The 26389-nt window shown below is 38.8% G+C and overlaps 2 protein-coding genes across 22 annotated transcripts in view; one reads left to right on the top strand and one right to left on the bottom strand.

The window, feature by feature from the left end:
• Positions 1–26389, bottom strand: part of LOC144339977 (uncharacterized) — a 359243-nt gene that overhangs the window by 213318 nt on the left and 119536 nt on the right. The window lies entirely within an intron of this gene.
• Positions 1–26389, top strand: part of CNOT4 (CCR4-NOT transcription complex subunit 4) — a 144170-nt gene that overhangs the window by 43109 nt on the left and 74672 nt on the right. For 14 of the 21 annotated variants that reach the window (XM_077997461.1, XM_077997454.1, XM_077997452.1 and 11 more), the window contains one exon: positions 24993–25258. In XM_077997461.1, the coding sequence (XP_077853587.1) occupies positions 25085–25258 (174 nt within the window). In that variant the 5' untranslated portion in view covers positions 24993–25084. Of the gene's footprint in view, positions 1–1396; positions 1538–10784; positions 10888–24992; positions 25259–26389 lie in introns of those variants that run through there. The other 7 variants (XM_077997456.1, XM_077997449.1, XM_077997455.1 and 4 more) reach the window with 2 other exon arrangements.

The raw sequence follows: 26389 nt of genomic DNA, 5'->3' as shown, positions 1-26389 counted from the left end.
TTGATAGTTTCTTTTGCTGTGCAGAAGCTCTGAAGTTTAATTAGATCCCGCTTGTCAATTTTTGCTTTTGTTGCAATTGCTTTTGGTGTCTTTGTCATGAAATCTTTGCCAGTTCCTACATCCAGGATGGTATTTGCCTGGGTTGTCTTCCAGGGTTTTATAGTTTTGGGTTTTACATTTAAATCTTTAATCCATCTTGAGTTAGTTTTTGTGTATGGTGTAAGGAAGCGGTCCAGCATTGTTTTACCCAACTTCAAACTATACTACAAGACTACAGTAACCAAAACAGCATGAAACTGGTACAAAAACAGGCACACAGACCAGTGGAACAGAATAGAGGGCCCAGAAATAAGGCTGCACATCTCCGGCCGTTTGTTCTTTGACAAAGCTGACAAAAACAAGTAATGGGGAAAAGATTGCCTAACCAATAAATGGTGCTGGGATAACTGGCTAGCCATATGCAGAAGATTGAGGGTTATCACATTATTAAATCCCTTTAAAATATGTCACTTAACTGCAAGAAGTTTAATGTAATCATTTTACATTTTTAGAGTTTTAGAATGGGGACGGATCTTAGAGGTTTATCTAATACAGTCTCTTCATTTTACTGACCGAAGCTCAGGTCTATAGAAACCTATGGCTTGACCAACTTCTCAAAACTAGTTATTTTAAGAATCCAAGACTGTAACCTAGATCTGCTATACACACCTTATTTTCTAATGCTTTCTAATTTGAATCTACTTGAAATACAGAATGTGCTTAATATTTGCATGTTTAGAGGTCTTCATTAGTAAGAAAATCTTCAGAAGCAATGGACAAAAGTGTAAGGAAGTATTAGGAAGGAATTGAGTTTCCTATGAGAGGAAGGGTCTTTGTGACATGCGGTTGATAACTCTCCTCCAGTCTTTTATTATTTCATTCCTTTCATCTCTTTTTTCTCTTGGACCCCCCTACCCCCTTCTCTCTTAGAGTACAGATGGGATGACTGAAAAGTGGACCTTTTAGAGTAGACCAGAATAAGGAGATTGGATCAAGGGATATGGGGGCAGAACTGGTGGGTTAATTACATTTTGTAACTTCCCAAGCTGGTTCTAATGTTCCAGCACAATTACTGGAAACCAAAGGAACTAAAAACATAGATTTTTTTTTTTTAGAAGCACTCCACACTCCGCTGAAGTTGGTAATATTATAAAAGTTGTAGAATTCTCTGTTAGTCTTCCAACCTACACCTGTGAAGTCTACTTTTATGTTTTCTCTGTTAAACATTTTCCTTTTTTTTTTTTTTACCTTTTCTTTATCCTTCTGTTCAAACTTTGTTTGCTTCAAGTGATTTTTTTTTTTTTTACAAGGGAATAGAAAATATAAAGTGAATATACTCTTTTTTTTTTTTTTTGAGACGGAGTCTCGCTCTGTTGCCCAGGCTGGAGTGCAATGGCCGGATCTCAGCTCACTGCAAGCTCTGCCTCCCAGGTTTACGCCATTCTCCTGCCTCATCCTCCCGAGTAGCTGGGACTACAGGCGTCCGCCACCTCGCCCGGTTAGATTTTTGTATTTTTTAGTAGAGATGGGGTTTCACCGTGTTAGCCAGGATGGTCTTGATCTCCTGACCTCGTGATCCGCCCGTCTGGGCCTCCCAAAGTGCTGGGATTACAGGCTTGAGCCACCGCGCCCGGCCAAAGTGAATATACTCTTAAGACAGATATTCTTTCTTTTGATAAATCTCTGGACTGTCGTGGTTCTTATCCTTGTTTAAAGAGAAGAGTTGCTGAAGTGGTTAAAAATATTTTACTGAAATTTCATCTTGGTAAAAAAAGACAAAGTTAATTTTTAATATTATTTTTATTATATTTGCTCTGCTTATTTCCTTTTTGAATTTAATTTTTTTTTTTTTTTTTTTTTTTTGAGACGGAGTCTCGCTTTGTCGCCCAGGCTGGAGTGCAGTGGCGCGATCTCGGCTCACTGCAAGCTCCGCCTCCCGGGTTCACGCCATTCTCCTGCCTCAGCCTCCCGAGTAGCTGGGACTACAGGCGCCCACAACCGCGCCCGGCTAATTTTTTGTATTTTTAGTAGAGACGGGGTTTCACCGTGGTCTCGATCTCCTGACCTTGTGATCCGCCCACCTCGGCCTCCCAAAGTGCTGGGATTACAGGCGTGAGCCACCGCGCCCGGCCTTAATTTAATTTTATTTTTTTGGGACCGGATCTCGCTCTGTCGCACAGGCTGGAGTGCAGTGGTGCAATCTCAGCTCACTGCAGCTTCCACCTCCCGGGTTCAAGCAAGTCTCCCACCTTAGCCTCCTGAGTAGCTGGAATTACAGGGATGCGCCACCATGCCTGGCTAATGTTTGCGTTTTTAATAGAGACGGGGTTTTGCCATGTTGGCCAGGCTGGTGTTGAACTCCTGACCTCAGGTAATCCACCTGCCTCGGCCTCCCAAAGTGTTGGGATTATAGGTGTGAGCCACTGCACCCGGTCTCTGCTTGTTATTTCGAAAGTTTAATAGGTAAAGCAGGGACAGGCTGTGAACTGAGATAAGGACAATTAGATGATGATATTTATTCCTGTAGCTGTGAGTCATTATGTAGCCACAGTTGGGTGTACAGGGCTTGTTAGGAGCAGCCTTTCAGGGAGTATCTTCTGAATATTTGATAAAAGTAGTTGATAAGTTATGAACATTAGCAAAACCACTTATTGTAATAAGCATCTTTAAAATTGCTCATTTCTTTTTTGCACACTAGGCTTCATAAACATTTAAATTATAAATTTTGATTAGTCTGTGTAGGGGTGAGAATTAAAAGGAGATACGTGAAATTTATTTCTTAAATGTAGCTAAGAATCATTACACTAGACTTTTCAAAAAAATACAGTGACTGGCACACATCACCTAAAATTGTGGGGTAATTTTCTGCTTTCACAGATCTTTGTAGAATGTGATCTATACCAGGTGTTGGCAAACTATGGGCAAACTATGCCCTACAGGCCCCATCCTATTCATGGACTGTTTTTTGTGAAGTCCATGAGCTAAAAATGGTTTTTACATTTTTACAGGTTTGTAAAAACAAAACAAAGAATATAGAACAGAGATCGTATGTGCCTACATAGCCTGAAATACCTACAATCTGGCTCTTGCAGAAAAAAATTTGTTGAATCCTGAAGGAAGCTCTACATGGTCACATAGAACCATTTCAGGCAATTCAGAATTACAGGCATAAGTTGCCTTATTGTGTACTGCTTTAATAAGTGCTTCATAGATACTGCATTTTTTTCAAATTGAAGGTTTGTGGCAACCCTGTGTCAAGCAAGTCTGTCAGTGGCATTTTTCAGCAGCATACACTCACTTCATGTTTTGGTGTCACATTTGGGTAATCTCACAATATTTAAAACTTTTTAGTGATTGTTATATCTGTCATGGTGATCTCTGGCCAGTGATCTTTGATGTTACTATTATAGCTGTTTTGAGATGCCAGGAACTGCACCTGTGTAAAATGACAAACTTAATTGATACATGTTGTGTGTGTTCTGACTGCTCTGCTGACTGGCTATTGCTGTTTCTCTCCCTCTGGGTCCTCCCTACTCCCTGAAACACAACAATATTGAAATTAGTTAATTTTCTAAGTGTTCAAATGAAGGAAAGAATCACACATCTCTCACTTTAAATCAAAAGCTAGAAATGATTAAGTTCAGTGAAGAAGGCATGTCAAAAGCCTCATGAGATAGGCCAAAAAGTAGGGCTTTTGCACCAAAAAATTAGCCAAGTTCTGAATGCAAAGGAAAACTTGAGGGAAATTGAAAGTGCTGCTCCAGTGAACACATGAATGATAAGAAAGCGAGACAGCCTTATTGTGGACATGGAGAAAGTCTGAGTCGTCTACTTAGAAGATGAAACCAGCCACATAGTTTTCTTAATACCACAGCCTAATCCAGAGCAAAGCTCTAACTCACATCCAGAGCGAGGCTCTAACTCTCTTCCATTGTATGAAAGCTGAGAGAAGTGAGAAAGCTACAGAAGTTTGAAGCTAACTGAGATTGGCTCATGATGTTTAAGGAAGAAAGTCATTTCCATAACATAAAAGTGCTAGGTGAAACAGCAAGTGCTGATGTAGAAACTGTAGTCATTTGTCTGGAAGATCTAGCTAAGATCATGGATGAAGATGGCCACACTAAACAGATTTTTCAGTGTAGATGAAACAGCCTTCTAGGACTTTGATTATTACAAAGGAGAAGTCAGTGCCTGGCTTCAAAGCTTCAAAGGGTAGGCTGACTCTTATTAGGGGTTAATGCAGCTGGAGACTTCAAGTTGAAGTCAGTGCTCATGGATTATTCTGAAAACCACAGGGCCTTTAGGAGTTATGCTAAATCTACCCTGCCTATGCTCTGTAAATGGAACAACCATTTTATATAAGGGACTTGAGCTTCCTCTGATTTTTGTATCCATAGAAGGTGGGGAGGTCCTGGAACAAGTCCTTCAAGGATACCGAGGGATGATTATATTTCATGTTGTATACCACAGCTTGTAAAAGTACATCCTTAGAATAGAGAGAAACCATTTGCCTAATAGTCAAAAGATTTCTTCAGGGAGAAGTATAAGAGAAAAAGATTTGAAAGCGGTCTAGGATTTAGACTTATGGTCAATTGTGAGATTTCCTTGTTGGTTTAGATCAGAGCAGAGGTTGGTAAACTGCGTCCCACTGACGAAATCCTTCCTGCTGCTTGTTTTTGTGAGTCATGAGAGAATGGTAGAAAGCCTCACTGACAGCATATCTGTTTACAGCGTGGTTTAGGGAATGTTAAGCCCACTGTTGAGACCTAGTGCTCAGAAAAAAAGATTCCTTTCAGGCTATCACTGTGCATTGCCCTGGTGACCTGAGAGCTTTGACGGAGATGTACAAGGAGATTAATGTTGTTTTCATGCCTGCTAACACAACATCTATTCTGCAGTCCATGGATCCAGGAGTAATTTTGAGTGTCACATAATCTTATTTAAGAAATACAATGTTCATAAGGCTATAGTTACTGTAGATAGTGATTCCTCCAGTGGATCTGGGCAAAATAAATTGAAAACCTTCTGGAAAGGATTCATCATTCTAGAAGCCATTAGTAACATCCCTGCTTGATGGGAGGAGGTCAAGATATCAACATTAGCAGGGGTTTGGAAGAAGTTGATTTCATCTCTCATGGATGACTTTGAGAGGTTTAAGACTTCAGTATGGGAAGTAACTGCAGATATGGTAGAAATAGCAAGATAACTGGAATTAGAAGTGGAGCCTGAAGATGTGACTGAATTGCCGCAATCTCGTGATAAAATTCGAACAGATAGAAGTTGGCTCTTAACAATGAGCAAAGAAAGTGATTTTTAGAGATGGAACCTTCTTCTGAAAACGCTATGAATATTGTTGAAATGACAACAAATGATTTAGAATATTTCATAAACTTATTTGACAAAGCAGTGCCAGGGTTCGAGAGGATTGCCTCGAATTTTGAAAGAGGTTCTGCTGTGGGTAAAATGCTGTCAAACAGTATTACATGCTACAGAGAAATCTTTCGTAAAAGTTTGGCAAACTTTATTGTTGTCTTTTTTTAAGAAATTGCTACAGCTGCTCCGTCTTTTGGCAACCACCACCCTGATCAGTCAGCAGCCATCAACATCAAGGCAATACCCTCCACGAGGAAAAAGACTGTGACTGTCTGAAGGCTCAGATGATCTTAGCATTTTTTAGCAGTATTTTTAAATTAGGGTGCATACATTGTTTTCTAGACATAATGCTGTTGCATATGCGATATACTACAGTATAAACATACCTTTAATATGCACCGTGAAACCAAAAAATTTGTGTGACTTGCTTTATTGTGGTAATTGCAGGTGCCTGGAACTGAATCTACAGTATCTTCGAGGTATGCCTGTATAGGTAAAATAATACAAATGAAGAAAATCAACACACATGGAGTGTTTGTTACAATGTTGTTTACAGTAGTAAAAACTTCGAAACAAATGTTTAGTAACAGGAGACTGGTTAAATAAATGATAGGACATCTGTGTAGTAGAATATAATATTCACTGAAAGTCATAACCTGTGATTTACACAAAGGAAAAATGTTGATTGCATTAAGAGTGGGGGAGACCCAAATTCCAGAACTGTATGCAGTAAGATCCTTTACAGAACACACACAAACACATGCACATACATATGCTCTTGATATCTGTATAGTTACAGAAAGCTTTATATACTAGAGTATGGAGTCCTGGGCGACTTAGATATTTTTTCTAATTGTTGCTTTTATTTCATTGCTAATTTTTTTTTTTTTTTTTTTTTTTTTTTTTTTTTTTTTTTTTTGAGACGGAGTCTCGCTCTGTCTCCCGAGCTGGAGTGCAGTGGCCGGATCTCGGCTCACTGCAAGCTCTGCCTCCCGGGTTCACACCATTCTCCTGCCTCAGCCTCCCGAGTAGCTGGGACTACAGGCACCCGCCACCTCGCCTGGCTAGTTTTTTGTATTTTTTAGTAGAGACGGGGTTTCACCATGTTCGCCAGGATGGTCTCGATCTCCTGACCTCGTGATCCGCCCGTCTCGGCCTCCCAAAGTGCTGTGATTACAGGCTTGAGCCACCGCGCCCGGCCTATTGCTAATTATTTTACAATGAAGTTAAATAATTTACTTTTGGGTATGGAAAAGTTAATCTGAATAGAGTTTTAAGTCACAAAGAGAACAGGTATTTTATGTAAAATAGTATTAGAAGCCTGGAAACGCTATTGAAACTTACAAATTTTTGGAAAAATTAAAATAGAACTTATCTCAAAGTCCTAGTAATTTATTATTATTAAAGTTTAAACAGGCTAAGCATGTAATAATGACATTTCTGTTAGTCACCCAAAGGAAATAGTACTATTTTAAGGTATATCCCTTACAATGTGAGACATTGTGTATCATAGAGAACACTTCTTTCCACAAAAGCATGCATTGGTGTTACTTTCAGATACAGATTTTGACTTAGCCAGATCATAAAATTAAGCCTCAAATAACATTTCTTCCTTCCATTTCTCTTTACCTTTGTCTTCCCTTCCCTTCCCGTCCTTTCCTTTCACTGTGTATTACTGAAGTACAGTTAGATAATACTGACTTTTTACAAATGTATGCTCCCTGTTGTCGCCAACATCCAGTCTTCTTTCTCTTCTCTCTCTAGTATTTTGTGGGTTAATGTAAATGTGTTTCACATCTCATTAAATTTATTCCTCGATATTTGATGTTTTATTTGATGCTGTTTAAGTGTTATTACGATTTTACTTTGTTTCCATTGCATGTTGCTAGTATTTCGAAATACAGTGGATTTTTGTATATTGGTTTTATAACCAGTGATCCTGCTAAATTAGTAGTTATAGTAGTTTTCTGTTATTTTGGGGTTTCTATGTACAAAATCATGTAATCTGCAAATAAAGACTAGTTTTACTTCTTTTCCCATCTTACACAGTAGTCCTCCCTTATCTATGGGTGATACGTTCTAAGACCCCCAGCGATTGCCTGAAACCGCAGATAGTACTGAACCCTGTGTATACAGTTGGCCTTGTGTATCTGTGGATTCATCCAGCCATGGATGGACAATTTTCGGGGCTGGGGCGGAGACAATAAAAAAATACAAATAAAAAACTCTGTTACAGTAACTGTTTATATAGCATTTACTGAGTATTATAAGTAATCTAGAGATGATTTAAGATAAATGGGAGGATTGCGTATGTTATGTGCAAATAGTAAATCATTTTATATAAGGGACTTGAGCTTCCTCTGATTTTTGTATCCATAGAAGGTGGGGAGGTCCTGGAACAAGTCCTCCAAGGATACTGACGGGTGATTATATTTCATATTATATACCACAGCTTGTACAAGTACATCCTTAGAATAGAGAGAAACTGTTTGCCTAATATGTAGTCAAAAGATTTCTTCAGGAAGAAGTATAAGAGAAAAAGATTGGAAAGAGGTCTAGGATTTAGACTTACGGTCAGTTATGAGGTTTCCTTGTTGGTTTAGACCAGAGCAGAGATTGGTAAACTGCATCCCACTGCAGAAATCCTGCCTGTTGTTTGTTTTTGTGAGGCATGAGAGAATGGTAGAAAAAATAATTTTAAAAAATCAGTATTTTGTAATATGAGAAAATTAAGTGAAATTCAGTTTTCAATGTCCATAGATAGTTTCATTGGAATACAGCCATGCTTACTCATTTGTGTATAGCCTGTGACTGCCTTTGCATTTAAGCAGTAGAGTTGAGTAATTTTAACAGTTTGAATGGCCAGTAAAGCATAAGATATTTACTGTTTTGCCCTTCAACAAAAATGTTTCCTAATCTCTAGATTCTCTTCTGTTTTCGTCAATGTTACATTTTTAAATGGGGGTTTTACTTTCTAAGATGGCAGTGGTGTAAGTGAGTTTCCATCCCACAGTTCAGTAAACAGAATATCCTGTTCTCAGATATTACACACTTATATGTTTTAGTCTTTTTTTTTTTTTGTTTTTTTGAGACAGTCTTACTCTGTTGCCCAGGCTGGAGTGCAGTGGCACAATCTTGGCTCACTGCAACCTCCACCTCACAGGTTCACCTCGTGCCTCAGCCTCCCAAATAGTTGAGACTACAGGCATGCACCACCACGCCCAGCTGATTTTTTATTTTTAGTATAGATGGGGTTTCACCATGTTGGCCAGGCTGTTCTTGAGCTCCTGGCCTCAAGTGATCTGCCCGCCTCAGCCTCGCAAAATGCTAGGATTATAGGCCTGAGCCACAGTGCCTGGCCTTAGTCTTTTTTTTTTAAACCTATGGGCTTAAATTTCCTGAAGTCATTTAAAGTATATATTTATTTAAATAGACCATTTTGGTTGCAAAATAAATAAATTCCTTTGTCCATAGTTGGATGCTAGACTTTTATTTTGAAATTGTTTTTAAAATGTGTATAGAATATATTTATGTGCAATTTCAAGATGAGTAAAACTAGCACCCATATATGTATTGACCATTATTTTCTATATTCAAAGCACAGCCTTTCAGTTGGTTGAATTGGTTGGCATTGCTATGTGAATTTAAAGCTTTTTTTCCCCCACATAGCTTTTTTTTTAGGAGAACAGGATTTTGCTCTCTTCCCCAGGCTGGAGTGCAGTGGTATGATCCTAGGTCACTGCAGCCTTGAAATCCTTGGCTCAAGTGATCATCCCACCTCAGCCTCCCAGGTAGCTGGGACTACAGACACACACCACTCACCTGGCTATTATTTCTTTCTCTTCCTGTCCTGTGCTGTCCTTTTTTCACATGGGGCCTTGCTTTGTAGTCCAGGCTGGTCTCCTGGCTTCATGTAATCCTCCTGCCTCAGCCTCTCAAAGTGCTGGGATTATGAGTATGAGCCACTGTGGCTGACCAGTTTGTTTTCCACAATTGTAATGGACCTAGTGTTGTGTATCAGTGGTCCTTTATGTTTATAGAATGTTTTGTTTTGTTTTATTTTATTTTATTTTATTTTATTTTGAGACATTGTCACTCTGTCACACAGGCTGGAGTGAAGTGGCATGATCTCGGCTCACTAAAACCTCCTCTTCCCCGGATCAAGTGATTCTTATACCTCAGCACCCTGGGACTACAGGCACATGCCACCACACCCAGTTCATTATTGGACTTTTTGTAGAGATTGGAGTTTCACCACGTTGCCCAGGCTGGTCTCAAGCTCCTTTTTATTTTTACTTATTTACTTTTTTTATTTTTCTTTGAGACAGGCTTTTACTCCTGTCACTCAGGCTGGAGTGCATGATCGTGGCTCACTGCAACCTCTACTTCCCAGGCTCAAGTGATTCTCCTGCCTCAGCCTCCTGAGTAGCTGGGACCACAGGTGCACAGCACCGTGCCTGGCTAATTTTTTAAAAATTTATTTGTTTGTTTTTTATTTTTATAGAGATAGGGTTTCACCATATTGCCCAGGCTGGTCTTGAAATCCTGAGCTCAAGTGATCCACCTGCCTTGGCCTCCCAAAGTGCTGGGATTACAGGCATGAGTTGCTGTACCTGGCCTTGTTTTATTCTTGAAAACATTCTGACACATACGTTCTCTGTGAGATTTCTATGGTAATAGTAATTTGGTTAACATTTTCTATTGGAAACAGGAATGAACTAGTTGTATGTGGACCAGAGGACACTTGACTGTACTATTTTAGTTTTATGGTGTAAAACGGTTACCATTCTAGGCTTTACTGAGTCATAATAGAAGTGAGGCACACATGGAGATTAGGGAGGAACAAGCATTAAAACATTAAATTTTTTCTTCCTTTTAAAGAAGAATTAATAGCCATATTTCTGTATTTTAGGCCCCTTAAAAGTATTTGTTATTTAATTTTATCCCAGATGGCTGCATGGTAGCATATCTAGAAATCAAATATATATATGTATTTTTTTATAGAGATAGAGTTTTACCATATTGCCCAGGCTGGTCTTGAACTCCTGAGCTCAAGCGATCCACTGGCCTTGGCCTCCAAAGTGCTGAGATTACAGGCATGAGCTGCTGTATCAGCATATATATATATGTGTATATATATTTGTATCTATATATGTTATATATTTATATATGTTATATATTATATATAATATATATAAAAAACAATTCCAGGAAAATACTCATACATAAGGTTGTTTTACTTTTGTTTAAATTTTCAAAAATCGTTTTCTTTCATTTAAAAATCATTATTTACCCAGATACCTGTTATCTGCACTCCTTTATGAATTCTGTCTTACTGTACCCTTCCTCCATGTCCCCTTATGCCCTACCTAGACCCAAACACCAAAACGGTGGACTTCCATATGAATCACTGCTTTCCATGAAGTGGAAGTACAGAAGTGGTGACAGGATGTTCCTGAATGAAGTTTGAGACAGGTACACTGAGAGAGAGCTCTTGGTGGGCAAGGAACATAAGATTAGCAGCATGCCACCTGGGGTTAGAATTTAGCAGGTGGTAGAATCTAAGTGACTAGATGACAGTTTGGCTAAAGAAGTGGTTGCATTTAACCAGGCTAATAAACCTGAGCTTAAAAAAAACATTGACTGACTAAGACTGAGTCTCGCACTTCATTTTCAGTTTAGTGTTTCTCCTTGGGTTAATTTTTTCTGTTTTATCCGTTACTAGTGTTGTACTGTAAACTGATGTACAGAAGTATCTCTAAAAAGACTCATTTATGAGTCCAGACAGACTAGAAGGGTTTTAAGCTTGTAATACCTGGATCCTTTTGTTTTAATTAGGTTTCTGGATAAGTCCTTACAAACTTTAAAGGTGTTATACCCTATCAGATACTTTTTCCCCCAAATAAAACTGTTTTTTTTTTTCAGTTGAAAATAAAATTGATATAGGCAATTCCTTTTCTTGACAACCTTCACAAGTGTGGTAGAGAATTATTTAGGACACTAATTAGTCTCAGCTTTGATTTTTGTGCAGATTTGATTTTACCTATTAATAACACTTTCATCAGGTGTAGCCTTTAATTTCATAAACTCCTAGCCTCCTCCTGAGAGAGCATTAAATTAATAGGAAACATACTGATGCTAATCTCTAATTATACATTCAGAAGTTTTTCATCTCATCAATCACTCTATTGTCCCTTTTTGTTGTCCGTTATACTTAAAATTTCAACTAATTTAATATAGTTTTTCTCATTATAAATGTTCATTTCTAAAGATTGGAAAATAAAGAAAACAAACTACCTCTAGCCCTCTACTCAGTGACAGACACTCTATTTTCTTTTCTTTTTCTTTTTTTGAGATGGAGTTTCGCTCTTGTTGCCCAGGCTGGAGTGCAGTGGTACGATCTCAGCTCACTGCAACCTCTGCCTCCCAGGTTCAAGCAGTTCTCCTGCCTCAGCCTCCTGAGTAGCTGGGATTACAAGTGCATGCCACCACACCCGGCTAATTTTTGTATTTTTAGTAGAAACAGGGTTTTGCCATGTTGGCCAGGCTGGTCTCGATATCCTGACCTCAGGTGATCCACCTGCCTTGGCCTCCCAAAGTGCTGGGACAGGCATGAGCCACCATGCCTGTCCCTATTTTCTTATATGTCCTTTGATATACTCTTTTATTACTATTCCTCTTTTAGAGACAGGTTCTCACTCTGTCACCCAGGCTAGGGTGTAGTGATGTGATCATAGCTCACTGCAGCCTTGAACTCCTGGTCTCAAGCGATCCTTCTGCCTCAGCCTCCACAGTAGCTGGCACTACAGGTGTTCTCCACCATGCCCAGCTATTTTTTGTACTAATAGGGTCTTGCTATGTTGCCCAGGCTGGTCTTGAACTCCTAGCCTCAGGTGATCCTCCGTCCTCAGCCTCCCAAAGTGCTGGGATTACAGCTGCAAGCCACTGCACCCAGCCTGAATCACTCTTTTATGCGTCTCTCTGCGATACTCTATGTACAGTTTTGGGAGCATATAATACTTGCATATGTATATGGTACAGTGTTGAATAAAATAGGCACAGTCTTTGCACTCAAAGGATTAAAAGTCTAATACTCTTTAAAAACTTATCTTTTAAAAATTAATTGCTATTATAGAAGAAATACGTAAATAGTCTTTTTGCAAAAACACATAGATAAGGTTCAGGTTTCTGATTGCTCCCATTCCCTTCTTTATTTTCCTAACGGTAATCACTATTATCAGTTTATATGTCATTTTTCCCCCTAAGGTTTTGCTTATCCTATACGTATGTAGAGAACATGTATGACTTCTTTTTTAGTGTAAAAACAGTTGGCTGGGTGTGGTAGCTCATGCCTGTAATTCCAGCACTTTGAGGTGGTCAAGGCAGGCAGATCACTTGAGTCCAGGAGTTCGAGACCAGCCTGTCTATCATGACGAAACCCTGTTTCTATTAAATATACAAAAATTAGCCAGGTGTGGTGGTGCATCCCAGCTACTAGGGAATCTGAGGGATGAAAATCGCTTGAATCTGGGAGGTGGAGGTTGCAATGAGCCAAGATCACACCATGCATTCCAGCCTGGGGTACAGAATGAGATTGTCTCAAACAAACGAACAAGACAAAACAAAACACAACTGTTATACAGTACCTACAATTAGTTTTCTTTTCATTCAGTATGTTAGTATGTCCAGATTTAGTTCTTTAAACTGCTTTATTTCATTTTATTGGTATACAGTAACTTAGCCTTTCCTATTGATAGACATTGGGAGTCCCAATTTTTTGCTATTGCAAAACATTCCTGCAATTGCTTGTACTCATACAGATGTGCAACTGTTTCTCTAAGGCAGTCATACAGAGGTGGGGTTAGTAGATCATAGAGGATTTGTGATTACCCTTGAAATTTTACCATTCATGTTACTCTTTTTTTACCTTCTTTTTTTGGAGGGTCTTATTTTTCTTTTTGAGTCAGTCTCACTTTGTCACCCAGGCTGGAGTGTAGTGGCGTGATCTTAGCTCACTGCAACCTCTGCCTCCTGGGTTCAAGTTATTCTTATGCCTCGACCTCCCAACCATTCATGTTACTCTTTTTTTTTTTTTTTTGAGAGGGAGTCTCGCTCTGTCGCCCAGGCTGGAGTGCAGTGGCCCGATCTCCACTCACTGCAAGCTCCGCCTCCTGGGTTCCCACCATTCTCCTGCCTCAGCCTCCCGAGTAGCTGGGACTACAGGTGCCCCCCACCACACCTGGCTAATTTTTTGTATTTTTAGTAGAGACGGGGTTTCACCCAGTTAGCCAGGATGGTCTCGATCTCCTGACCTCGTGATCCGCCTGCCTTGGCCTCCCAAAGTGCTGGGATTACAGGCGTGAGCCACTGCGCCCGGCCTCATGTTACTCTTAAAGTTGGACCTTAGAGCAGTTTATCTTATGTCACTCCCCTCCTAACAGACATTTTATCCTTTTTAAATCTAACAAATTAGACATTGTTGTTATTTTATAGAGAAATGTGTGATTCAGTTTACCCACATTTTTACCACATCTTTCTTTACCATCCCTTCAATTTCTGACTGTGGCTGGGCACAGTGGCTCACGCCTGTAATCACAGCACTTTAGGAGGCTGAGTCAGGCGGATCACTTGAGGCCAGGAGTTTGAGAACAGCCTGTTCAACATGGTGAAACCCCGTCTCTACCAAAAATACAAAAATTAGCCAGGTGTGGTGGTGTGTACCTGTAATCCCAGCTACTTGGGAGGCTGAGGCAGGAGAATCCCTTGAACCCAGGAGGCGGAGGTTGCAGTGAGCCGAGATCATGCCACTGCACTCCAGCCTGGGCGAAAAGAGTGAGACCCTTCCATAAACAAACAAACAGAAAAAAACAATTTCTGACTGTCCTCCTGGATCATTTTCCTCCTTCTTAAAAAACATCTTCAAAAGTTTCATTAGTGGAAGCCTTTTACTGGTAAATTGCCTGTTTTTGTTTATTTAATTTTTAATTTAGCCTCATTTCTCTTTTTGAGTCAGGGTCTTACTATGTTGCCCAGGCTGGCCTTGAACTCCTGGGCTTAAGTGATTCTTCTGCCTCAGTTTCCCAAGTAGCTGAGATTGCACGTGTTGGCCACTGTGCCTATTTTTAGCTGTTTATCATGAAAGTTTTTAAGCATACATGAAAGTAGAACAAATATTATGATGAAATCCAGTATTTCCATTCCTCAGTTTCCTGTTATTGATATTTTATCATTTGATGTTTAAAGAGGGGTCTCTTTACTTCTCTGTGTCTCCTTTCCTGCTGGAATATCCTATCATGAAGTCTGTAAATACTTCAGAATGTGTCTCCTAGAGAAGAGGTTAAAAAAAAAACCCCACAATATTCTCATTCCTAATGAAATTAGCAGTAATTCCTTAACATCGTCTAACACCTAGTCCACATCAAAGTCTTTTCAGTTGTCTTTGAAATGTCTTTTTATAATTTTACTCTCATTTTTCAGGGTTGTTATTTCCTAGGTGCACTCAGTTGTAGGTTGACAGTAATTTTCTCTTCATATCTTGAAGATACATCGCTGCCTTCTGGCTTCCTTGCTGTTACTTGCTGTTACTCTAATGATCATTCCATTGGGTGAAGGGTTCTTTCTTTATGGCTTCTTTTATGGTTCTTGTTGCCTAGTGTTCTGCAGTTTTACCACTTTGTGTCTGGATGTGGGCTTATTGATCCCACTTGGGTATGTTGTACTTTCTGGGTCTAGGGATTACTTTTAACCAATTCTTGGAAATTTGCAGCTAGTATCTCTTTCTTTTAAAACTTTGAAAAAGGAAATATACATATATTCAGAAACATGTAAAACATGTACATTTTCATTATAAAGTGGATATCTTTGTAGACTCTTCCGAGGTCAAAAGCAGAATATTTCACATACCTCAGAATCCTCCTCCTCCCATATACCCCTTGCCATTTGAAATCCTCTCCCTTTCCTTAGAGGCACTCACTATCATGACTTTTATTACCTTTATGTGCATCCCTAAAATATAGTTTCCTTTGTTGAAATTTACATGACCAGCATCGTATACTTTGTCTTGCTGTTTTTGCTCAAATTATGTTTGTGAGATTCATCTGTGTTGTTACCTGTAGTTCTTCATTTTTATACAGTCGTTATTACTTAAGATAGTTTTTCTTTCCCTTTTCCTCTCTCTCCTGTCCGTTTACTACTCCCATTCATGTGCTTAATGATGTTTCATATTTGTCTGAGGCTTTGTATTTTTTTCACCCTTTTTTTTTCCTCTCTATTCTTTGGATTGCATCATCTCTATCAGTCTGTCTTCAAGTTTGCCAGTTCTTTTTTCTGCCAGTTCAAATGTACTTTTGAGCTCCTCTAGTGATTTTTTCTACTGAGTGTTCAACTCCAGAATTTCCGTTTGGTTCTTTTTAATAATGTCTCTTTATCGATATTGTCTATTTGTTGTGATACTGTCATTATACCTTCCTTCTGCAGTTATGGTATCCTTTAGTTCTTTTGACATATTTATAATGGCTTTTTGAAGTCGGTTAAATTCATCCTCTGGTTGCTCTTGCAGGTAGTGGCTTTTGCCTTTATTTTTCTCTGGTATATGGGTTATACTTTCCTGTTTCTTTGCTTCTTTCTTTTTTTTTTTTGAGACGGAATTGCTCTGTCTCCTGGGTTCAAGGAGTTCTCCTGCCTCAGCCTCCCTAGTAGCTGGGATTACAGGCGCATGCCACCACGCCTGGCTAATTTTTTGTATTTTTGGTAGAGATGGAGTTTGACCATGTTTACCAGGCTGTTCTCGAACTCCTGACCTCGTGATCCGCTCACCTCAGCCTCCCAAAGTGCTGGGATTACAGGCGTGAGCCACTGTGCTCAGCACTTTCCTATTTCTTTACATGGCTTGTAATTTTATGTTGGAAACTGAACATCTTGTATAACATTGCAACAACTCTTGGTACTGATCTTTCAACCCCATGCTCGTTTCCAGGGCTTGATATAATTATTTGCTCATTTGTTTAGTGACTTCTCTTTCCCTATTTTAGTGACTTCTGTTTCCCCCTTGCAGTGTTTAAGCCTGTGGTATTGCTCCTTAGGGGCACGGACTTGTGTATGCCCTCATGGCACCTGGCAGTGTTGGGCTAACAGTGTTTGGCAGAGCTTTCTTCTGTTTCTTTTTCTGACCACACCCAGCTTTTTATCTCCACTGATTTCTGGCTGCTCTGCTGTCTTTAACAATACCCTAGGACATAAATTGCTTCTTAGCCAGATCCAAACAACTCTTGAAGTCATTGCACATACGATTTGTTCAGACCCGGGGGGTGCATCCCAGCTGTCTTATTCCCTGGTTCTCACCTGCAAACTAGCTGACCTACAGTTTAGCCTGTAGTTTGAATCTCTTCCAAAATGCCTTTCACTCAACCTTGTGTTTGATATTGCCTTTAGGCTTGAACATCACACTCTTGCACACGAAGTCACTTCCTTTGGGAAAAGATTCTCAGCTATCTCTGGGAACATGTTAAATTATATGAGATACTTTGTATGCTGCTTTTGATTTAAATCTTAGAAAAGTAAAATACACATATTTTACTACATAAATAGCAAAGCGATAGAGAGGTAAACAGTCCTACATAGTTGATTTTTCTGTATAACGGCAGTTTAACCTTTAATGAGAGAGGCTTTTAAAAGTTGTTAGTTAGGTAGATAGATTTCTAAAACATAAGTAAGCTTTTCTTGCTTCTTAAAGGTAATACAGTCCTGAGTTCTATAGTATATGAATATTCATGGTAGATATATGTTGGTACTTTGGCACCTAATTTAAAAGGGGAAATTAAGTATTAGTGCTGATATTTAAACTTTTTCACTTAGCACACTGTTGATAGCTACTGTTTAGTCTGTTTTCTGTCTTTGTGTAGTTCATGCAAATAACATGCTTTGTGAAATGTATCTAACAGAAACAATGGACAACTTAAAGTGCTGTTTCTTATTTTCGAAGGTTGTCATTTACAACAGACATGTAACAAATAATTTATTCTTTCTTTTACGTATTCATCAAATGTGTGAATGCTTAGTATTTACTGGAAGCCATGTTGTAGCTGTGTGGTATACTGTCATAAATGTGATGCACCAGGTAATTTCTGCCCTCCTAAAGTTTCCATTCTAGTGGGAACAGACTAATTAGAAAAAATATATAGTTTATAATTTTATGTATATATTGCATGTATGTTTTTTTTTTTTTTCTTTGAGACAGAGTCTCGCTCTGTCGCCCAAGCCGGAGTGCAGCGGTGCAATCTTGGCTCACTGCAACCTCCGCCTCCCAGGTTCACGCCATTCTCCTGCCTCAGCCTCCTGTGTAGCTGGGACTACAGGCGCCTGCCACCACGCTCGGCTAATTTTTTTTTTGTTTTGTATTTTTTAGTAGAGACGGGATTTCACTGTGTTGGCCAGGATGGTCTCAATCTCCTGACCTCGTGATCTACCTGCCTCAGCCTCCCAAAGTGCTGGGATTACAGGCGTGAGCCACCGCACCCAGCCATATTTTTCTTTTTTTGACTTTTTTATTGTGGCAAAATATATGGAACATAAACATTTACCATTTTAACCATTTTCAAATGTGCAGTTCAGTGGCATTAAGTACATTCACTTTGCTGTATAACCATCACCACTGTCTGTTTCCAGAAATTTTTTCAGCATCTCAAACAGAAACTCTGTACAATTAAGTAATAACTCCCCATTCTTCTCCCCCAGCCCCCTAGTAACCTTGATTCCACTTTCTGTATCTTTGAATTTGTCTATTCTAGATACCTCATAAAAGTGAGATCAGGCTGGTCATGGTGGCTCATGCCTGTAATCTCAGCACTTTGGGAGCCCGAGGTGGGAGGATCACTTGAGCTCAGAGTGCAAGACCAGCCTTTGCAACGCAGGGAGACCCCATCTATATAGATATTTAAAAAATTAGCCGGGTGTGGTGGCACATGCCTGTGGTTCCAGCTACTCAGGTGGCTGGGGTGGGAGGATTTGCTTTATAAAGCCCAGAAGTTTGAGGCGAGGCTGCAGTGAGCTATGATCCCACCACTCACTGCACTGTAGCTTGGGTGACAGAGTGAGACCCTGTCTCAAAAACTAGAAACCAAAAGTGAAAACATAAAATATTTGTCTTCTTGTTACTGGCTTATTTCACTTAAAGCATAGTGTTTTCAGGGTTCATTTATGTTGTAGCATGTATCAGAATTTGATTCCTTTTATGACTGAATATATTCTAATATTCCATGGTATGGAGATACCATATTTTGTGTATCCCTCCATTGATGGACACTTGGATTACTTCCCATTTTTTGGCTATTGTCAAGAATACTGTTAGGAACACTGGTGCACAAGTATCTGTTCAAGTCCTTTCAGTTCTTTTAGTATACACCTAGGAGTGAAATTGCTGGGTCATATGCTGATTCTAAGTTTAGCAACCACCAAACTATTTTCTGTAGTGGCTGTACTGCCTTACATTCTCGTGTATTATTGTTTTTGGAAACAGAGTTTCACTGTGTCGCCTAGGCTGGAGCGCAGCAGTGCCACATCATGGCTCACTGCAGCCTCTCCCTCCTGGCTCAGGTGATCCTCCCACCTCGGCCTCCTGAGTAGCTAAGACTACAGTGTGCACTACCATGCCTGGCGAATTTTTGTAGACATGGGGTTTCATCATGTTGCCCAGGCTGGTCTGGAACCCCTGGGCTCAATCGATCTGCCTGCCTCAGCCTCCCAAAGTGCTAGTACTGTGAGTGTGAGCCATTGCGTCCAACCTTTCATGTATTCTTATACATATCTTTTGAACAGGACCCTAAACACAAAACCATGTATACAGCAACACTTTATAAGTGATAAGACACTTTCAAACATAATTTTGAGTGTGTGATTTTATTTTGTGTACTTACTGCATGGTATGTGAGATTTTTGGTGATGCAGGAGCATTATTACACATGTCAGAGTTATTAGTTACAGTTGATGTAGAGAAGAAGAACTCAAGTAACAGGGTAAAAATTTGCCATAGAATTTAACTTTTTAAAAAGTAATGTCGTTTTATTCTTTGGGCATTTGCACTCTACTCCCAAGTGTGCATAGCTCCAACATCAGTAATCATGACTTCTGTCTTATCATGTTGGAAAGGGCATGAGTTTTGAAGTTGGGTCCAATTTTTGAATTGTATCTTTAACACTCTAGCTTCAGTTTCATATTTTATAAAGGGTTTAGTGTGTTCTTGTGAGGATTGGATCGTGTATATGAAAAGGATTCTTTTTTGTTTGTTTATTTTGCGACAGGGTCTTGCCCTGTTGCCCAGGCTGGAGTGCAGTGGCGTGATCTAGGCTCACTGCAACCTCTGCCTCCCAGACTCAAGCAGTCTTCCCACCCCAGCTTCCCAAGTAGCTTGGACTACAGGCGTGTGCCACCACTGCAGCTAATTTTGTTTTCTTTTGGGTAGAGATAGGGTTTCGCCATGGTGCCCAGGCTGGTCTTGAACTTTTGGCCTCAAGAGATCCATCTGCCTTGGCCTCTGAAAGTGCTGGAGTTACAGATGTGAGCCACCATGCCTTTTTGAGACGGAGTCTCACGCTGTTACCCAGGCTGGAGTGCAGTGGCGCGATCTCGGCTCACTGCAAGCTCCGCCTCCCGGGTTCCCGCCATTCTCCTGCCTCAGCCTCCTGAGTAGCTGGGACTACAGGCGCCCGCCACCGCGCCCGGCTAATTTTTGTATTTTTAGTAGAGACGGGGTTTCACTGTGGTCTCGATCTCCTGACCTTGTGATCCGCCCGCCTCGGCCTCCCAAAGTGCTGGGATTACAGGCTTGAGCCACCGCGCCCGGCCTTCTGGCAGAATTGTTGTTGAGACAGGGTCTCACTCCATCACCCAGGCTAGTGTACAGTGGCGTGAACATGGCTCACTACAGCCACGACCTCCTTTGGTCAAGCAATCCTCCTGCCTCAGTCTCCCAAGTAGCTGGGACCACAGGCACACAACACCATACCTGGCTAATTTTTAAAATGTTTCATAGAGACAAGGTCTCCCTGTGTTGCCCAGGCTGATCTTGAACTCTTGGGCTCAAGTAGTCCTGCTACCTTGGCCTCCCAAGGTGCTGGGATAGCAGGTGTAAGCCCCTGTGTATGGCTAAAAATGAATAATTTTTTCCCCTGCAAAATTAATTCTAAGGACTTCCGCACCTCATTCAGGAAATCATTGGCTTTTTTTGCCTTTTTCATTTAAAGAGATATTTTATTTCTATGTCTTACAACGTTTTAAATCTTATTATTTCAACTCATTATGTTATGTTATGTTATGTTATGTTATGTTATGTTATGTTATGTTATGTTATGTTATGTTATTTATTTTTGAGACAAAGTTTTTGCTCTTGTTGCCCAGGCTGGAGTGCAGTGGCTCAATCTCGGCTCACTGCAACCTCCGCCTCCTGTGTTCAAGCAGTTCTCCTTTTTCAGCCTCCCAAGTAGCTACGATTACAGGCATGTACCACCATGCTCGGGTAATTTTTTTGTATTTTTAGTAGAGACAGGGTTTCACCATGTTGACCAGGCTAATCTCGAACTCCTGACCTCAGGTGATGTGCCCACCTTGGCCTCCCAAAGTGCTGGGATTACAGGCATGAGCCACTGCGCCGGCCTTTTTAGTTTTAATTTTAATATTAGTTGTCTGGCTTATGAAGTAAAATTATTCTCTAAATGAAAATTTGGGCAAGGGTATTTTGGAGAGTCAATCTCAAAGCTTATTTTAAAAGCTTAGTTCAGAGGGGTACTATAAATACATTTAGGAAATTGCTCTATACTTGAAATTCCCTAAAAGTTTGTGTTTCTTCATTATTCAGATGAGTACATCAAATTCTAGAGCTTTTGAATTTCTTATCCAAGATCATATAGTTACTTTGTGAAAGAGATGAGTCAGTCAACTCTTTGACCTTGTATTGCAGTGTTCTACCACATCAGACTACCCTCCTCCTACCTTTTACTATTTATGAGATTACTTTTGGCAGCCGGCTTCTGTGGCTTCTCTCCATGGTGCTAGAAGTGCACAAATGTACTTACTTTTGTGTTAACTATCTAAAGGATTTCTTGTTCCTTTGACCCTTTTTGTTCCTCTAAACCTCCTACTAAACTGAAAGATATATATTCTTGTAAGCTTTTTTAAAATTAAAAAGCAGATAGAAACAGTCAAAAAGCAAAACCTCAGTATATCATTTTTTATTTATAGTAATTTACCTTCTAGAAAGCTTTTCTGTTCATAAGCCCCAATGTATTGTTTCCTTCCCAACATTCCATAAATTACTTCACTAAAACTCTAATAACCTGTAGTTAAATAAATGATATCTTAGAATCAAAGGTATTAGAAGTGTAGATAGCACCCTTTGATTATTTCAGTTTACTTTTCTGTTATTGGAACCTATATTTGAGTCTGAGTTTTCTACAGGTACAGTTTTGGGATGTTTAAAGTTGGAGGACCTATTAGAAGTCAGCTTTAAACTCCTAACTGTATATATGCTGAAAAGTGATAGTGGCAAATCTGGGCATTTCTTTTTTTTTTTTTTAATTTTGTTTTGAAATATAGATTCACAAGAAGACACTATTTCATTGTATTTTTCTTCTAATTATTAGCAAAAGTGAGAAGTAATTTAATTTTTCTAAAGGAAATGAAAACAATTTTCCTCTTTTTTTAAAGGGCCATTTGAATTGTGAAAAAAATACATTTTTTGCAGCAATTTAGATAACATGGATTTTTCTTTAAAAAATTAGTAGTCTCCTAACTCCATTTTGTCTTTTGTGAAATAACAACATTTTGGTGTCTAAACCTCCATATGTTTATTTTCTTAGTGAAATAAATATATACACATACAGGGTTTGTATATTTTTATGAAAGTAATTGTATATTCATACTTGCTGTTCTTTAAAAAGTATAACTAGAATAGACATTCTGATCAACATACCTTATATCATAATTACTTAATGATTTTCCTATTAATGGACGGTATACTGTTTGCAGCTTTCTACCCCGCCCCCTTTGTTTTTTGTTTTTTTTTTTTTTGAGACAGAGTCTTGCTCTGTCACCAGGCTGGAGTGCAGTGGCACGATCTCGGCTTACTGCCACCTCCGCCTCCTGGGTTCAAGCAGTTCTCTTGCTTCAGCCTCCCAAGTGGCGGGGAATACAAGTGTATGCCACCATGCCCAGCTAATTTTTGTATTTTTAGTAGAGGCAGGGTTTCACCATGTTGGCCAGGATGGTCTCGATCTCTTGACCTTGTGATTCACCTGCATCAGCCTCCCAAAGTGCTGGGATTACAGGTGTGAGCCACCACACCCGGCCTGCAGTTTTCTACTCTCATAATGCTGTAGAACATAGCCAAACACTTGGCTATGTTGGTGTCACTATTTATGTAGGATTGATTCTTAGTTAGGAGGTGGTATAAGGGAGTGGTTAAGAGCACAGATTATCTAGGGCTAAAACTTCATAGAAGGAATCCAGGCTGTACTAATAAGTGTGTAACTTAAGGCAAAGTAATGTGTTCCCATTTCCTCTTTTGAAAGAGGGACTAGATCATTGATCCTCTCTACTTCTCTACTTTGGGTAAAAACTAACTTCTTTGACAGGCTAGATGGGGTTTAAAAAAAAAAAAAAAAAAGAAGTTACCTGGCTGTTAACTAAAGAGATTGATCATTTTTTTTCATGTATTTTAATCACTTGTAATTCTTCTGTGAACTACTTACCGTTTTCTTGTCTCTTTTTTTTTTTTTAACTTGTCTTTGTCTTACTGCTTTGTAGGATTTCTTTATACATTCTGAACATTAGCTTTTCTTTATATGTAGCAAACGTATCTTTTACTCTGATGCTTATCTTCAATTTTATTTATATTTTCTTCTTTCCATGTTGCTAAGTTGATTAGTTGATTGCCTCCTTTTATGACTTGTGAATTTTTGTTTTGCTTATGAAGGCCTTTTGTATCCCAAGATTAAAAAAAAAAAATTCTGTTTTTTTTTCTTTAACACTTCAATAATTTATTGATCACTAGATCATTTGGGATTTTTTTAAATTGCAGTATTAAATTATATACTATTTTTTTCTTCAAATGGATAGCCCAGAGTCCCATCACTGTTTATGAAATGGTCCAGCCTTCCCAACTTGAGTTATACATTTTATCAAATATTAAAATCTCATAAATTCATGAGTCTGTTTCTAGATTTTTCTAATTTTGAGACAGGGTCTCACTCTGTCACCCATGCTGGAGTGCGGTGGCACAATTATAGCTCACTGCAATCTTGAACTCTTGGGCTCAAGCGATCCTCCTGCCTCAAGCCTCCCAAGTAGCTAGGATTACACCACCATGTGCACCACCATGCCCAGCTAATTTTAAAATTTGTTATAGACATGGGGGCTTTGCTATGTTGTGCTGGTCTTGAACTCCTGGCTGGAGTTGAACTCCTGGCCTCAAGTGATCCTCCTGCCTTGGGCTCTCAAAGTGCTGGAATTACAGTCATGAGCCACTGTACCCAGCTATATCTAGATTGTTTAGTTTCTTTGCTCTTTTGTCTATTTTTATACTAATAGGAAATTATTTAAATTACTGTAGCTTTATAGTATAATTTAGTATGTGATAGGGCAAATTCCCACTTTTTCCCCCAGAAGCTTCAAAATGATTCTCATGCATTTATTCTTGTATGTAACCTTTAGGATCAGTTTGTCCAATTATGTGAAAAATTACCACCATGATTTTGGTGGGATTACTATAGAATTATAGATTAGTTTGCAGGCTCTCAGATTTTCACTTAAAATGGTGATTTCAACCTAACCTTTTAATCTAACAGTGACTTTAGCCTAAACTGTTACCTGAAAATTTAAAACTCCCCATAATCTAAAAAGTTATGTTTTTTAACTTTTCAAAAAGTGTTTGTGATATGAAGGTCTATTTGTTCCCTTCTTTCTTCCTGTTTCTTGTAGGCTTTTTGTAGTATTACCATAGGAATACTTTTGTTTAACACATGTTTTTCAGAAGTTTTCATTGGTATATTATTACGTAATTAGTTGTATAGTTAAGGTCTATGGTTCTGTGGCATCCTAGTTTTTCTGAGTTTTAACCTATATTTTCTGTGTCAAGAGTTTGATGTTAACATGTAACTGTAGATGACTGAGGTCTCTTGTTTTCATTTGATTCGTTTTATAAATTGTGACAAACTTCAGAATAGTGTAATAGTCTTCTAGTTATGTGGCAATATTACTAGGTTTTAGGTCAAAGATGGGACAGTTAAGAGTGCAGTTTTACCTTATTTATTCCCCTAAAATGTGTTACGATTAGTGCTATAGGCTAGTACTAAATGTTTTATCAAGAAAAAAGGAACTTCTTTTATATTTACATTGAATCTAAAATGTTAATGATGCCAGGCCTTTTGTTTTGGTATTCAGAAATTTTCAGAAATCCATTCTCAAAGCCATTTCAGGTTGATAACAGTAGTTGCTCAGTCAGTTTTTTCAACTTTTTTGACAGTGTGACTCTTAATTGTTGACTGTGCCATTTTTCCAGTAGTAAACAATGTATTTTGTTTCTTCTCATGCAGGTCGTCAGAGTCCTACATTTTAGCTTTCAGTGCTGAACTTCCTTCTCCCTTAAATTATTATAAACTTTTGCTGCTGTTTAATAAACGTGAAGATGTCTCGCAGTCCTGACGCGAAGGAAGACCCTGTGGAGTGCCCTCTTTGCATGGAGCCCTTGGAGATAGATGATATCAACTTTTTCCCTTGCACCTGTGGCTACCAGATTTGCCGATTTTGTTGGCATCGAATTCGCACTGATGAAAATGGGCTTTGTCCTGCATGTAGAAAGGTAAATACTTCAAAATAACTTCACAGTGATTTGTTTTAATTGTATAGTTTTTCCTGCCATGTATATGAGCAAGTGAATTTAAAAGACTGTGCAAACCTCACCTGATTATCTTCTTTTATCATGTATATTATTTTAAGACATAATAAGGTGGAAAGAACACTGCACTGTGAGTCAGGGCCATGTCTTGGCTTTGTTTACTAGCTGTATGATCTTTGTAGAGTCATGTAACCTCTCTGATTGGCCTTTAGTTTGTTGTTGTTTTTATCCGAGGAGAAAGACATGGTCAGGGATGCTTACTGCTTAAGAAAATTAAGAATAGAGAGGTAATGGATTTGGATAGGGTTGCATGAAATTAGAAAAACATGTTATATTACATGTGGGAGGAAATTCACTTCAATTTTCTAGTACAAAATAAGAGAGAAGATGTTTACTAAAGAGGGTTAAAATGACAGAGAAATCCTGGTTCAGAAGATAATAATTGCTCATTTCTTGAGCCCTTACAGCAATTTTAGGCTGGTATTGATATTCCCATTTTACACTCAAGGAAACAGGAGCTTAGAGAACTTATCCAGAGTCATCAACTTGTGAGTGGTAGGTAGGAAGTTTGGAATTCAGATATGTCTTTTGAGTCTATATAGTCCATTCTGAACTATTGTATTATTGAAAAGCCCCTCCTAACTCTAAAAATCTGTTATTTTTAATATTCTGTGAGTTTTATTGTTTTGATAAGCACCAGCAACACAATTACAGTATAGTGAATTAACTACCAGGATAGGTAGGACTGCTGCATATGTATTTTGAAGGACTTTATTTGTGACCTTAGGGATTAATGCAAATATCTGCCACTTTATTATGGAATTTGCCTTTTCTTTAATGTTTGTATAATTTAAACTTTATTTTCTAGTTACCCATTTCAAAGACCTCTTGTGTTCATTACTGTCAAATTTTGAGAAAGCTGAAATGTGCTTTAGATATCTAAAATTTAAAAAATAATCTACCTCTCAGTTTTCTTATCTGAGAATTTGTGGTAAATCTCAGAAGGCGGTGCATTGTTTATTTATCATTAGATTTTAAAGATTAATCCAGTGGGTATGTATATGTATTATATGAATAAAAAGTTAGGTCTATTTC

Source organism: Macaca mulatta, chromosome 3 (genome assembly GCF_049350105.2).
Source record: "Macaca mulatta isolate MMU2019108-1 chromosome 3, T2T-MMU8v2.0, whole genome shotgun sequence".
Taxonomy (NCBI): domain Eukaryota; kingdom Metazoa; phylum Chordata; class Mammalia; order Primates; family Cercopithecidae; genus Macaca; species Macaca mulatta.
The sequence above is the reverse complement of the archived record's forward strand: the minus strand, read 5'-3'. Positions and strand labels throughout refer to the sequence as shown.